Source organism: Urocampus carinirostris, chromosome 16 (genome assembly GCF_059441175.1).
Source record: "Urocampus carinirostris isolate Australia breed hairy pipefish chromosome 16, RoL_Ucar_1.0, whole genome shotgun sequence".
NCBI classification, from domain to species: Eukaryota; Metazoa; Chordata; class Actinopteri; order Syngnathiformes; family Syngnathidae; genus Urocampus; species Urocampus carinirostris.
This window is the reverse complement of record NC_142364.1, coordinates 23,420,912-23,437,098: the sequence shown is the minus strand read 5'-3', so window position 1 is coordinate 23,437,098 and position 16,187 is coordinate 23,420,912. Positions and strand designations below refer to the sequence as shown.

At 41.3% G+C, this 16,187-nt stretch overlaps 1 protein-coding gene across 1 annotated transcript in view; it reads left to right on the top strand.

The window, feature by feature from the left end:
* The window catches only part of pappaa (pregnancy-associated plasma protein A, pappalysin 1a), a 161,032-nt gene that overhangs the window by 65,831 nt on the left and 79,014 nt on the right, over positions 1 to 16,187 (top strand). The window contains exons 8-10 of the mRNA XM_088356261.1: positions 356 to 484; positions 4,028 to 4,119; positions 5,996 to 6,192. Of these exons, the coding sequence (XP_088212387.1) occupies positions 356 to 484; positions 4,028 to 4,119; positions 5,996 to 6,192 (418 nt within the window). The remainder of the gene's footprint in view (positions 1 to 355; positions 485 to 4,027; positions 4,120 to 5,995; positions 6,193 to 16,187) is intronic.

Genomic DNA, 16,187 nt, shown 5'->3' with positions numbered 1-16,187 from the left:
TCATGCCAACTCAAGAAACCGTCATGGCCACATACGTCCGTAAAGTGAGTAGTCCTCAATAATTCCAACCATTCCGCTTGTGTGTTCCTCATGATGGTTCTTTGACTCGCTATGATGCACGAGCGAAAGGGAGCGTCTGAGGGCATTGTGTGTTTTGGCCGACGGGTGCTCAAAAGACGTCCCGACACTAGCACTTTTCCACCATGCCGGTCCAAGTGTCTTCGCAAGCGTATAATTTTTTAGTAATTGCGGTTCTCTCTGACGTAGCTTGGAGGCTTCCCGTTTTTCCTGAAATGCACCAAAGTCTTTTTTTTTGGGGTGACGTTAACTTCTCTCTTTGTTTTGGTCTCTCTAGGGATGTGGAACCACATGTGACGTACACCTATCGGGTCCAGACTATCTCCAGTCGGAGTGAAAGCGAGCCTTCTCCGCCGTTGGTGCACGAACTCGGGGCAGCTTATTGTGGAGATGGATGGATTCAAAGGTGAGCCAAACCGATACATACCAAACATTCGCCTTGGTGGTTCCTAATGAGGTGTGCTTGAACTGAATAGCGTCAGTAGAGAGCTCAGTTTACACTTGGCTAGAACATACATTGATCTCGCTGCCCTCAGTTTCCAGTTGGATAAATCTTGTCTTCTGAAAGCTAGGGTATGGACATGTCGATTTTGTCTGCAGGGTGGGCCTAGCTGCAAATGTTTAGAAATACAGGAAGCCTAGTTCAGTTTGATCTAATATCACCATTGAACTCTAGATGGCAGATGTGGTACTGTCCTCACCAGTGTTGGGACAATCATTTAACAAAAGGATGTGTCCCTGGAATACAATTACTTGTCTCTGTAAAGTGTACTGTACTACATTTTAAGTAATGTTTTGTAATTCAACTGTTGATTCAACATGATGCGTTAGTCCAATACTTATTAAAGGCCCGGTCACACAGCCATTCACGGGCGTATCGAGGCTGAATCACGGCCAAAAGTTTCTGCCCGTGAAGCAGACGCTGTTGGACGCTTTGAGATCGCGATACAGATGAGATACAGCCGTGCTTTACACGCGGTAAGAAATTCAAACGCGGTTGGCCGCGCAAAAAAGTTTTGCGCTGCTCAAAACTTTAGACCACGGGTAACCGCGGGCGGCACACGTGGTACACACGAGGTAAAGACGCGGTACGAACGTGCTAGGACGTGCTACGGCCGCGGCCAAGACGTGGTTACACGCGGGTAGAACGCGAAATTTTAGCGGGTAATCGCGGGTGGAGCACGGGCATAGCACGTTTGTTCTGCGCCTGTATCGCGGTGTTATCACGTGCATTAGCGTGTGTACCGCGTGTAAGCACTGTCAAACGCGATGCAGCCGCGGTTACCCGCGATACGGACGCGGAACAGTCGCCGGCGTCTGTTTCGTGGGCATACCACGGGTAAACAGCGGGTTTAGCCAATTTTGCACATTTTCCACCACGTCTGCTTCACGGGCAGAAACTTCTGGCCGTGATTCAGCTGCGATACGCCCGTGAAAGGCTGTGTGACCAGGCCTTAAGAGCAAATGTAAAAATACAATGTTGTCAAAGTAGGTCTTTGCTCACAATGTTACAAACAATCCTCATTATGCCAGAACTTGTTATAAAGGGTAGCAATGTGTCAAGCGCCGTATGAAGCATAAAGTCAGAGAGCCCTGAATTCATCCTGATGGAGATATTTTCGATTCCCGGCTCCACCGTGTTATATGTCAAAGTGTCCTTGGGCAAGACACTGAATCCCTAAACCCCCAATGAGACGGTAGTCGCCTTGCATGGCTGACTCCCTATTGGTTTGTGAGTGTGTGTGTGTGTGTGTGAATGGGTAAATGTGAAGGACATTGTAAAGCGCTTTGGGAGGTCTTCATTGACTTGAAAAGCGCCATATAAAATGCAGACCATTTTCCCTCAACTCACATCTAAGTAGGATTTAGAACTACAATAAAAAACTGAAATTAGGAGATCAGTTAATATGCACATAAGTAGTCTGTGGGAGGGGGCGTGGCTAGTGCAAGAACAATAAAATCAATTGGGAAAACGCGTGCACCGAATTTATGCTACAATTCTGCTAAATGTTTGGTCTTTTTATTTCTTTGTTCAATTTTGGCCCACTCTCAACCAGACCCCATCTCCATTGGTCCTGAAGTAATTTGAGTCCGAGACTCCTGTGAGGACCAGTTCAGTTACTGAAAACAAGTTGTTAATTACACTTACTAGTTAGTTCATTTGATCTGTAATTACCCTACCCCCTTGAAAACTGACAACAAAAAGTAGCACGTTGGTCCAAAAGTAACTACCTAGTTACAAATTGTATATAATTGCACAGGAGGTCACCCCCTTAATTGCTTGTAAACAGCTGCGTGACAAAAAAAAGGGAAAAAATCGTGTACACCGAACTGTGGAAGCATTTAAGCCTTCATATTTCTTGGTTCGTGCAATCTTGAGAGCTTGCAAACAAACACTTAGTTAAGACAGTCCATATCCATTTTGTCTCTAGGCTTCAAACCATTCAAATATCTCCTTCTTTTTTTCTAGATACTATTTAAGATGTTTTTGTTTTTTCTCAAGACATGATGTATTGCAAAAATAATTTTACACACAAAATAAAACCACAATTTAGCACACTTTTACCGTAAATGTTGTGCTCACGTTTGCTCAATGTATTAGCTTGTGTTGCTGTATAAGCCACGCCCCCCCCATGCGCTGCTTAGCATTCACTACTGGTGACACACAACCAACTATATGCATATGAGCGTACTCTCTAATTTATATATTTTATTTATAATCGTAAATTTGGCTTGGATGCGTAAAGAGAATATATACATGAGGAGGAGAAATTCAACCACTTTGTACTCTGTGCTAGAGATGGCACCTGCATAATTGTACTCAGTAGTATTTTCATGATAATTATAAACACCTATCAATTATCAACACCTTACCCAGGTGAGGAGTGTATGTGACAACAACTCAACAATTACACTATAATTCATGATCTGGAATTAAGTCATAGTAATGCACCAAGTAGTAACGACAGAAGAGCATTGTGTTAAAAACATAGTTACATTACTCCCTTCTGGAAAAAGGAGTTTGTCCCAACATTGGTCCTAACAATATTCAGATTTTTGAAATATTTATTGTAAGCTATTGATAAGTTGATTATTTCTTGCACGTTTAAAACCAATACCTAAAGGTGCTGTACATAATTTGAAACTATGGCGCTCTCTGCCTGTGTGCAATTACAGGCATTTCTATGACGTGTTCGTCTTTCTGGGGTTTCTGTTGGCATTAGGAGTGTACTTGAAGAAGGCCTCTTATTATTTTCACCATTTTCATGCTACACCTACAAATAAAAACAAAAAACATGCCTTTCATTACTTTTACCACTTTCTTGCTACACTGACCAAAAAGAGGGGATGATGAACATAAAGTCAATCTCCAACCTCCCAGGTACCCTCTTCCCTTTCTCCTCTACGTAATAGTTTGTAATGGTTGCACGTCCCCAATAAATAAAAGCAGATGTGGTGGAAAAAAATATAAAGGCTATTTGAACGCTTTAGCTCATTTTTTAGAAAAAATATCCCCATTTTAAGGAACCCTCAAAGACACACCCCATGATTATTGTTTATTATGTGGGCGGCAGTAGCTCAGGTGGTAGAGCGCTCGTCTTGGGATCAAGGGATCCCAGTTCGAATCCCGGCTTGTCCGTGTTACATGTCGAAGTGTCCTTGGGTAAGACAACGAACCCCTAATACCCCCAGTAAGCAGGTTAGCGTCTTACATGGCTGCAATACAAGGCCGCTATTGGGAAATGTGAAGCACACTGTAAAGCGCTTTGGGAAGTCATTGACTTGAAAAGCGCTATATAAATGCAGATCATTTTCATTTCATTAAAGTGGTTCGATACTGCCGGATTTAGACTTTACTTTTGTCCAAACTGAATTTCTTCTACTTTATGACTTATCATGATTTGTTGTTGAGATACTCTGGATCCTTGACTTATTTCTGATACATTAGTTCCAAAGGAGAGGAGTGCGATGACATGAACTCCATGAACGGCGACGGCTGCTCCAGCCAGTGCAAGAAGGAACCTTTCTTCAACTGTGTCGGTAAGTCCATCAACTTCCCACATTTATGCCTCCATCCTTACTGTCGGAAACCCTGTCAGCTTTGGCCATTTTAAAAAACAAAAACGTCTGGAAATCATTATGCTTCCAAGGTGGTGACTCATCCTATTTTACATTTCTAAATGATTGGCATATACGACATTCTTTTTTGCCGATAGATGGATGGCTTTCCTGTGTTGCTGCATTAACTATGCCACCGTCACCCCCCACAAACCCCAGCCACCCCCCACTTTTTTTCCTGCAGCTCCCCTGTAGTGCACTTATGGGAAATTCAGTCTTCTAACTCTGTCTCCATCAACAGGCTATCCTAGCATTAAAGAAAGTTCCAATTTATGAGGGATTTTCAATACCATATTTTTAATGTCCATTTCTGACACATTTAGGGCTGTCATGATATTAGTATCGTTAGTGCAAAACATTCTCTTTCTTTTGCAAAAATGACTTTTAAAAAGGAATACAGTATTAATTCGTGTATAACGCACACTTGTGTTTAACACACTCTCGTATAATCGCACTCCCTGAAATTTTTGTATACATTTTGTTTCACTTTTTCTCAGCTTCATCCAAACATTGTAAGTGACAATGGTGAGCCCAAAATGAAATGGAAAGTATCCCCAGGTGACTTGCTAAAACCAGGGATAAAAAAATCACTGCACTGTTTTGGCTGCGATCCATTATCCCCAGTCAACTATTGCTGCAAGTGGGGGCCGCCAGAATGGGTAAGGGGGATTCGCAGATTTAGGAATATTGCATTAGGTTCTTGTCCCCATTAATTGCAAAAAATGAGGGATTGCATTACTTTTGTTTTGAGTTGAATGAAAATATGGGGTTTGGTTGCTCTAAATTGCAGGAGTATGTCGGCTATTGAGGGGGCAATGGGCATCCTAAAACAAATAGAATTTATTTTCTATTAAAGCAAATCCGTAGAGTTCATACTTTCTGAACCAGGATTATGCAATTGTTGTAATAATAATAGTAAAAATATTGTCTTGTTTTAGCTTGCACGTTTTTCGCATTAGACGCAAGGTGTCATGGCTGGTCCACCGATTTTATGACGCAGAGTCAGTTCCTTGTTACTCGTTTAAGGCTTTTAAAATAACTCATATTTCTTCCACTTTTCCCATTTTCGTTTTATTTGCTCCATATTGAAACACTTGACCTCTGTTTCGCCCGTTCGCTTCCTTTTCACATAACCTGACATTTGAGCTTCCTCCTGTCTCGGTTATGCCGTTTCCCCCCTGTTCTCTTGGAGTGCGAGCATCTGTATGCCCCCCCAGTAGCCTCTCAGTTCGCCATCCAGCAGAGCGGAGAATTGACTTTTTTGGAGCGCACTGGGGACAACTGGAATTTGGAAAAGGAGGCCCTGGCCAACTCGGCACAGGATGCCGTCTTCCCCCACCACTGCCGCCACCGCCGCCACCACTCTCCTAAAAGCACCCCCACCAGCTGACAACGCTTTGGCTGTGAGCAGGGAGGCCCTTGTCCTGCAGCTTCCATTTCCAAGCTTTGAACCCGATGTGGGACGTCTGGAAAAATGAGTTGTTGTATCTTTCCTTACCTCTTGACTTTGTCTGATTCCCCCTAACCACCCCTGAGACTCCCTTATATCGCTGAAATTACTTCAACTCCTTCAACTCCTTCATGTTATCACATTTTGCTTTAATGCGTTCCTTTTGTTTCTGTCCTTCAGACCCTCCCGGTCACGGCACTTCTTTTCTTCCTTTCTATACTTGATTGGCTGTCTTTCCACCGCAATGAGCTGGGGATCGAAGGGATAGTCCCCAAGGACGCGAGGGATGTAAAGAAAGAGTTTTTAGTAAGCTTTGACCATATTGTTTTATTTCCACCAATTTCGCAGAGGAGCCGAGCATGTGCTACTACTACGACGGGGACGGTGTATGCGAAGACTTTGAAAGAGAAACTGGCGTGCGGGACTGTGGTCTCTACACGCCCAGCGGTTTCCTGGACCAGTGGGCATCCACTGTAGAGGTTTCCCACGAGAAGAAGCCTTACTGCTCGGGAGAAGTTGCAGCGGGTTATCCTGCTGTTACCAAGGTAAAGTTATTTTTAATATTTAATTTTTTCAAAACAAGGAAGGCCCATCTGAAGTACATCTTGGACTTATTTCGGAAGGGTTAAGGCTCATTTGGACAAATATAAATCACAAAAAAACATAGAGGCCAGCTATGTTGAGTCCCATGAACGGCAGCCTTAGTCAAGTCAGGTCACATTTTATTGTATACTCCTTAATTACAGAGAGTCCAATATGAATAAACAGGCTTGGAGTTATAGTAATTACAACATCCTGATATTTAACCTTGGCAGGGAAGCCCAGAACCCCCCGTCCCTACTAATTTTGCCCAGCTCATTCAACAGGATCACAAGACATTCCCTGGCCAGCCGAGATAAATATTCTCTCTGGTATGTCCTGAGTTTTCCTGGGGACAGCCTACTGGTGAAACATTCTTGGAACATCTCTCCAGGGAGCCATCCAAGAGTTATCCCAACCAGACTCCCAAGCCACCTCAACTTGCTTGTTCCTAACAGATGACCAATCGCTAATTACAATATCCTGTCATCTCAAACTTTAGCATTGAAGCCTAGAAATCCCTGTCCCTTACCACTTCATCCAGATCATTCAACAAGATTAGGAGGTATTCCCATGCTAAATGAGAGACATCTTCTCTCGCATGCCCTGGGTTTTTCCTGGACATTCCTGCTGATAAGACATTACTGGGACCTCTCCCCAGGAAGGCATGCAGGATTACTCCCAACCAGATGCCCAAATTACCTCACACCGTGTTAATTCCTCGTGGAAGATGATGCGTCCCATTTTATTAGGGTAAAAAAATAATTCAGTCGCCTCAGGGATATTTGTCTTTCATCTCCATGGATGAATTGCAGATCAACTTTTAACCCAATTCCAACCCTTAATGCCGAGCGCCAAGCAGGGAGGCAATGAGTACCAATGTCTCGGAGCAGGCGCCCTACCATCTAGGCTACCAGGCTGGTAGATCAAAAACGTTGTATTTTACTCAAAATTTATATTTTTAGAATATCAGATAAGCACCTAGAGATTTTCCAGACAAACATAAGGGAATACAAAAGACCCCTAATAAGATTCAATTCCAGAATCTGTTAACTGGGAGGCCTACAAAGATCCCACTGTGCAGTCTACCTTCCTTCCTCTAACCCATTATAAGGCTTTACGAAGGGTTAAGGACAATTTTGTTTAGTATTTTCCACATTCGCTTTTAGCGATGACACAATGCCTTTTTAGAAATTATTATTATTTCATTTTTTTTTTTTTTTGCCAAACAACTTCTATTGCCGTTTTGCCAGTTAAGTCATTTTAAAGATTGGGGCGTTTAGTTAGATTCCCTTTCTCATGGCGGATGCATAAATTTGCCTCTCTCATTAAAGTAATGCTTCCAGAAGACGGCACACGAAGCCATTGATTCTACACGAGCATGGTGGAGGCATTGATCTGTTGCTATTGCGACACGATGGCGCAAATCATTAAAGCGACGAATATATCAAGCGGACACAAAGCCTCACATATGTGGAAGGGCACAACCCAACGATTCCCCTCGGGGTGTTGACATGCGCTACAAAAAACCTTCTTCTTCCTTGTTTATTATTTCTGTTCATTGTCCAGTCATTTTACAGCCTTCGAGGCGTCCAAACTGTCTGAAGGATTCACAGTCTTTCCACGCTATCTTGAATGTGAGAGCAACTCTTCTGTGCATCATTAAGTTTCATACCAAGAACCATTGAGTTGTTCAAAGTCATGCAAACACTGACTACGTTCACATGGAGGCAATAATCAGACGGTAAATGGCATATTGGAGTTCTCGAGCATTCTGAATGAATTGTTAGCTTAGAGACGAACAAAAACACTATATGCATGGCTTTTGCGAGTTTTTCTATTACAAAGGCGAAGCGGGAGCAACAACTTTACTAAAATAGAGGTTTTGTCAACTTTAGACATTAAATAAATGAATATTTAGCTTGTTTCTGCCACTCTACTTACGTGAGCCCCATTGCTAAATCTTTTGTGTAAACAAGATGTGGCTTATGAAAAGTATAGACTTACAATCTATAAGAATGGATACAACAGTGGTATTCACTATATTTGGATTGTATCGTTTTGCCTTGAGGGCAGAAAATAAACTAAAAATCTCTCAAAGAAATAAACTAATACACATGAGGCTTTTTAGCAACTAAGAGCGAAAATGCATTACAACAGTTGCCTCTGTCCCACATTGCTTTGGTGCCACAAAATATCCCAGATAAGAGAAACTGGCTGTGCTCACAAGCAGTCGGATTACTTGAATATACATGCACGAGTAATCGGAAAGTGAAAATACTAACCCAACAGTTGCGATCAAAATACTCGCAGCTAGACTAAGACCCTAATCGGATTATTGTGCATGGTTTCATGGCTTTTCAAAATTGGAATACTGGCAATCTATATCTTTTATTGCCTGCATGTTAACGTATCCACTGACTACGATGTTGTTGCTACTGATAATTGGAACAGGTCAAGCAGGTGCATAAAAAAACAAAAACTTTTTTTTTTTGGTTCTTCATAGCTCCTACGTTTAGCAGTCAACATAAAACGATTCATATTCATGAAAAACCCTAACTGAAACCTAACTTTAGCCTTACTTGTCACCCCATCCCGGACCACAACCGATCCTTCTTAATACGGAAACTCTTAACAAATTGTCCTCATTCCGCGCTGTGTGACTGGTTCGGAAATGTGGGCCAACGTTGAGAACGTTGAGTGACCGTGCATAAATGAGATTAAGGTTGACCCTTTCCCGGATGGCTAAGCTGCTATTGTGAAAAAGTTCCTTGGGTTCAGAACTTGTGCTTTGGGTACACCTCACTCTCCATCTGTGTCACTACTTTCGCTAATCCTTTTGTAAAAAATAAGAAATAAATGCCACTTTACTTCCAAAGTGAATCAGGCAGGCACAGTACCTGGCGGTGTATGATGAGTTTGTCAATGGCTTTATCTTTGGCATCCATCTCCATCTGCCATTTATTTCCACATTTTTTCTCACAGTCGGTGAGGCCATAACTAACATGCACCAAACATTTTAATTGCTCCTTGTGTTATGTTTACATAACGTAACATAACACCTTGGCGTGAATTCTATATACCTTACTCCCCCTTCCCCTTCAGAATGGATGTATGGCATATTGTCACGCACTCGAAAAACTATCTGCGCAAATGAACTGTTTAAAAAAAAAACAACTAAATGACGTCACCTGACCTGTTAATAGCTCACTTCATCCCATGTGGATTGATTTCAAAGCTCTTTGATAAAGCCTGGCGTAAGATGCCCTGATAGAGAACATTAAAGTTTTGCGGCATTGCTTGCTTTTTGTGTTCTGAATGAGCGCAGTGATGATAGGACATCAGTTTCCCCCTGATCTCGTAAACAAGTCCTCTGTTGGCTTTGTGTGTCAGTTGCTTTTTGATGTCCTGAGACGGCGTTGATTCCGTGTGTAGCTTGGCAAAGCGAGCAGCTGTGATAGGAATCTTTACGGATGCGAGGAAGGCAACAAAAGCAAAAGAAGGCACTTGAGGAGAAAGACGGATCATGTCGCGGCACGAAATCTCAACTTAGCCTGGATCTGTGTATATTAAATAGAAAATTTTACAAATACAGCAGCGGAAGCTGGAAGTCTTCAGATACTGAAAATCTGTTTTTCAACTTACTGTCAGCCTTTATAATTGTCAATCGAAAGGAATGAGTTCAAAGATAAACAGTGTTCTCTTGGTTCAACTTTTGTGTTATCAGTGTATCATGGCTATTTTTCTATTAATTAGTTAAGCACAATTTTGTGTAAATCTGGGAATTTCTGCATCCCTTTGAGACCCTTTAAGAACCCCAGTATACCCAAACCATTCAGAGAACTGCTTTCTGTTTCCTGGGTGCTGACTGGATCAATCTGAATCAATCGTTTAAAACTACAGAAAAACAAAGTATATATATATATATATATATATATATATATATATATATGTATATATATATATATATATATATATATATATATATATATATATATATATATATATATACACACAGGTATATATACATGCCTTTTGCGAGCAATCTAATTGCAAAAGAACGAGCCACATCATTACGCGAACAGACGCTTTTCCAGAATTTTACTTTTGACAATAATTAAAGAATTTTTTCTTACTTGTCACACAACAAAATCAAAACAGTAGGGTACGAGTTTACTATGTCTTCAAACGTGGCCTCCATTGTTGTGTCCTGTATGTTTACGAAGTGTTTTGTACTTGGCTTGCCATTAGCATCGACTGACATTACATATGGATGGATAAAACTGTTGCCTCTGTTATCTTTCATCTTCTGAATTTGTGCTGTTTCAGCAGGATATGAAATAGATTTGGTTCCTACTTCCTGGGAATTAAATTCATTTGGGTGGTTATAGATTCACCGCTAAAATCCTGTTTAGAAGTGAGGGTTAGTTTTGGTGAGATCCCACCCAGAAAATGGTAGAAAAGACATTAAAAAAAGATACAAAGGCTCAGTGAAAGTTAAAAAAAAGGCTTTTTCAAGACCTTGAAAAATCAACTCATTGGGGGATGAATTTTGACTTTGTGGATGAGGTAAAGCCAGCCACGATTATTTGTGGGAAAAAATTTAGACGGGCTAAACACGACCAAATTCTAAATGCGTATGTTTGGTCTATATCATTTCTAAAATGGGCATGAGCAAATTGTATGTACAAAATATGTCAGGTACTTGGGTTGAAAAGAGTGGCACCAAATGAAAGCTTAGGAATAGCCTTTACACAACATAAATACAAATAATAGATATTTGGGCGCACCGACTTATTAGCCAGCCAATTTATCAAGCCCACTTTTAGATTTTTTTAGGAGGCTGATTATCTACCGAGCCCTTCTAAAATACATTGTTCTTCACCAGGTCCAACTTTTTTAGAAAGTGAGCTTAATTTTAATCTCTGATCACAGTCATACATAATGAAATAATTTTACATTTTCAAAGAATTTTCCTACTAGTGCAAGGAGACAAAGACGTGCATGATGTCTTGGTCAACTGGTTGAAATGACCTAAAAAAAAGACGCTCCTAACTAACATGAAGGTACGGACAATATTAGGAGACACAACAACATTAATCTCCCTTTTGCTGATGATATTGCCTGATGGGCAAGGAAAAACAGATCTGGTCAATCACCTGAACAAAGCATCAACCCAGTATGGAATGGAAATCACCACTAAAAAAAAACAAAAGCAATGACCAACAATACCCAAGGTATCACCACAAACATCACCGTCAGCCACCAAGAGCTGGAACATGTCACCAAATTTAAATATTGCGGAGCTGTCATATCAGAAAAAGGGTCAGAACCAGAAATGGGATAGCATAGACCACTGCCACGCTTGGTAGACTAAAACCCTTTCGGAAGGACAATAAGATAACAGTGAAATCAAAGATCAGACTTATACAAGCGTTGATTACTTCCACCTTCCTCTACGCTTGCATGACATGGACTCTCACAGCAAAATTGAAAAAGAAAATCGAGGCCAAAGAGATTTCTAGACATCAGCTACATAGCCAATATGTTCAACAAAATGGTGCGCAAAACTATCATGGTGCAATTTGGACAAGAAAGTACAGTTGTCACCTGAACGCAGATGAAAACATCAGTGTTATGGTCACATACCTGTCAACCTCCACGGCTCCATGCCCATACAAATTGTCATATTTTCCCGTACAAAATACAAAATAATCGTACACCATTTTTTTTTTTTTCGGAATGATGCATGATGGGAAATCCTCAGGCGGCAGACGCATGCGCACAGTATCATCAAACCGCTGGCTTCGTTTGCAATAAAAAAAACGATCCCGAAAAAGAGGCTTCCGCGGCGAACTCCTTTGACTTGATTGGTTTGCCGTTTCGGGATAGTCGGTGTAAACCGGATGGTACCCATCATTGACAAATTTGCGTTTTTTTCCGTACAGATTTCCTTGTATGTCGTACTCGTCTTAAAATGCATAAAAATGTATTTTGTACGGCAAAACCGTACAGGTTGGCAGGTATGTGGTCACGTCACAAGATCATCAGGATAATTCTCCAAGCAGAGTTCAAGGGGTAGAAGAAGAGAAAGATAAAAAATAACTGGGCCAAAAAAATTAAGGAACTGGACCGGTGGCAAATTTGCCCGACCCAAACACAGGCCAGGAACCGTCAACAGTGGAGAAAACTATCCAGAGTTGCCTCCTCAGTGGTGCCCTATGACCCATGCAGTTAAGGGATCTGTGAATCGAGAACTTAGTCAACTAATTATTATTCATCAGACTTTTTAAAAAATGTGAGTTAAGACTTGGAACTAAAAATAGAATGATGATTTTTTTAAAAAATCAGAATTGTACATTTTGTGTCAATGATTTCCGTTTTTTGTCTCTCTTCCAGTCTTTACTGTTTATCTAATCCCTGACTTTTGGAAAACACTTGCCTCTTTCCATGTGGTTTCTCTCCACTCTTTCACACAATTATGGAACGCAATAATGTTGGTGAATGCACTGAGAGCAAAAACCCAGAAAAAGAAATAAAAGGCCGAAGTGGATGTTTGTGTTCGGGAACAGAGTCGGGGAAAAACCATGAGGATGTTTTTCAGTCCCACTTCAAATGGAAATGAGTGAGATGTGCTGACAGATGGGGTTTGTAGTCATAAGCGGGGTTAGTTTGATTGACATCTCCTGCTGTTTCCTCTGGGGTTTGATGCCCCTGAATAAAAGTTGCGGCGGAATTGATTCTTTGTTTTCCATATTGGTCATAAAATGAGAAGTTCAACCACTCATGGACGCTGGCTAATGACAAGGTGAACTTTTGTTGGGTGTTCATTTGGATCTCTAAACCAGGACAGATAACTAACCATTTTTGTTTTGATTTTTTGTCTGTGCACGTGTGCGTGTGTGGTCTTTGCTCACAATCTAATTTCAGAAGAAAAAGAAAGGAAAGCGTTTTCTCCAGAGATATTTGCTGCCCAGGCAATCTCTGACGCAACCCACCCCCCCCCGGGCATCCCTTGAGATAGACACCCTTAATTATACATAAGCGACAGAAGGGGATAACATTTATGTTCTCTCACGCTGCCAGAAAGTGTTTCTATATGACGTGCATCCGTTCAGAGGTCTACAACTCACGAATGAGTTTTAGAAGGAGAATTATTCAATAATTTGTAAAATTGCCTTTGTTCTGCTTTCCGTGTGTGTGTGTGTGTGTTACACAATTTAGTAGTAGCTTAAATCATCTTGGAATGAAGCACTGAGTGAGTCAAGATTAAGTGCCCAAGATCCACTTTAATCCAAAACAGAGTAAAACTGAAACATACAAGGAAAATAAGACTGACACCATACCAGAAGCAATTAGTCAAGTCAAGTTTATTTGTACAGCCCCTCACAAAAATTCTTAAAGGGCTGTACCGACCACAGACTATTGCAGAGTAGAGACTATTATACACCATAAACCCAAAAACCCAAATCCCCAGCATGAGGAATTTAAGGAATACAAACAAAATATCGAACTAAATAATAATTTCAAAATCTTGCAGACAATGGGGTTGACGGCTCTCACAACAGAAGCAAACGGCTCTGGATTGTGATAATGCCATGTGTCAATTAACTTGTCTAACCTGACTGAATATAACTATCAATGAGGTGTAACTTCCTCTCTGGGAGTCTCCTTCAAAGTAAATACCGAAAACTACCTAAACTTTAATTCAACTTTTCCTAGGGCGGGCAGAACAGACTACATCACGAAATATAGTTCTGGATTTATACGTATTTTCTAGAAGATATGCAATGAATGTTTGCAAGACTGCGTCACCTTGAAAATGATAAAAACTTTGAAAGTTTAGTTCAATTTTAACACTCGAACCAAAAAATGGCCAAAATAGACACAACTTTATGGAACTGTTGTTTTTTTCATCAGTAAACCAAGGCGTGCGTCTTTTAGGACGTGATTTTAGCTTTATGGGCGCTATTGAATCCAGGACACTAGTCAGGGTAGTATTGAACTCATTCATGAGTGAGTCAATCGAGCCATTATATGAAGGAAAGGATGCAACTGCTCCAGGAAGGAGATCAAAGAGCTCAGAAACTGTGCCAGTGCTTGTATTGCATCCGCTAAATCCTTCAGCTTTTTTAACACTAACACTACACTTAGCGAGCACCTCAAATGTAACTAAATAATGATTCGAGATAACGGTAGTACACGGTAACACCATAATGTTTGAGGTTAAAACTCCTCGAGTCAGAACCAAGTCTAGCGTGTTTCCATCTTTATGGGTTGGCAAATCAACCAGTTGATTAAAACCAAATGCATCAATAAGAGACCTAAACGCAATAGTAAGTGAACTGAGTGGGGAGTTCATATGCATGTTAAAGTCCCCCATCATTATAATTTTGTCTGCGTAGGTTACTAGTTCAGACAAAAGTTCAGCAAATTCGTCTAAGAAAGTTGTGTATGGCCCAGGTGCGCGATAGATAGTTATTACATAAATTGACAATAGAGAGGACCGCATCACAAGAGCCTCAAACGCCTTGTAATTATTAGAGGTACGAGGATTAAATTTGAGCGATTTTTCAGAAATGAGCGCGACACCGCCATCCTTTTTCAACGTGCGTGCTACATGGCTACTCGCGTAGTCAGGGGGTGAAGCATAATTTAGCGCTAAATACTCATCCGGGCGTAACCAAGTTTCACAAAGACCCATACAGTTAAGTTTATAATCACGAATAATGTTATCAACAAGTAAAGCTTTAGGAGCAAGCGATCTAATATTTAAAAGACCAACTTTTAGCTTTGTTGAATCATTTGACTTAGCTGAAGTCTTTGTAGTCTTTGTAGAGATCGTCAAAAGATGTCCCCGTTGGGGCCGTTCGTGAGCGTTGAGTGTAAAGCGTCGGTTGTCCGGCGAAGAATGAATGGTGGAATTAGTCACATCCTCGCGTTCTTCTTGCTCCTTAGACTTCGCACGCTTCACACATCTACCCGCACGGCAACCACGCTTCTGTCTTCTGTCTTTACGGCGTCGTTGTCGTCGTTTATTAGGAGGAATAGTTGTCCACAAGGATGCCGGATCTCTTTGAAGTTCGCTCGGTATATCATAGGCGGTGTAAAAAGTGCCGGAAAAGTCAAAATTTAGACGCCCACCCAATCGAATAAGTTCGTCCCTACTGTGAGTGATGAATAAAAGCTGAAAGTTAAAGTAACTTTAATTTTAAGTGTACAGAAAGTGGTTACATATCATAAGTTTCATTTTGTTATGTTCAGTAACACTTTTAATGTGTTTGTGATCAGAAATATGTATTTTTTACTTATTTAGGGTTAACTTCTATGCTTTTGGGAGATCGAGAATTGATCCATTCGTTTTTGTCTGCGTAGGTTACTAGTTCAGACAAAAGTTCAGCAAATTCGTCTAAGAAAGTTGTGTATGGCCCAGGTGCGCGATAGATAGTTATTATCATTCTGAACCAAAAGAAGAGGGCCTTTAAAAATGGTGATCAGCAGGAGCTAAAACGAGTACAGAAGGAGCTCAAAGTCCAGCTCCGGAAAGGGAAGGAGCAGTACAGGAGGAAGTTGGAGAAAAAGCTGCAGAACAACAACATGAAGGAAGTGTGGGAAGGGATGAAAACAATTACTGGCTGCAGCACCAAGCAGGGTGTGGCTGTGGATATAGATGTGGGGCGAGTCAACCAGTTGAACAACTTTTTCAACAGGTTTGACCACTCCGCCTCATCCTCACACCTGAGTAATGCAGCTGTCCTTCCCCCTCCCCCTCTGGACACTAGCATGGAAGACATCCCCCCACTAAAAATAACTTCAGCCCAGGTGTGTGGAGAGCTGAGAAGGCTACGAACCAGCAAGGCAGCTGGTCCGGATGGAGTATCCCCCCGACTGCTGAAAGCCTGAGCTGGTAGACCCTCTACAGCGCATCTTCAACCTGAGCCTTGAACATGGGAGGGTCCCT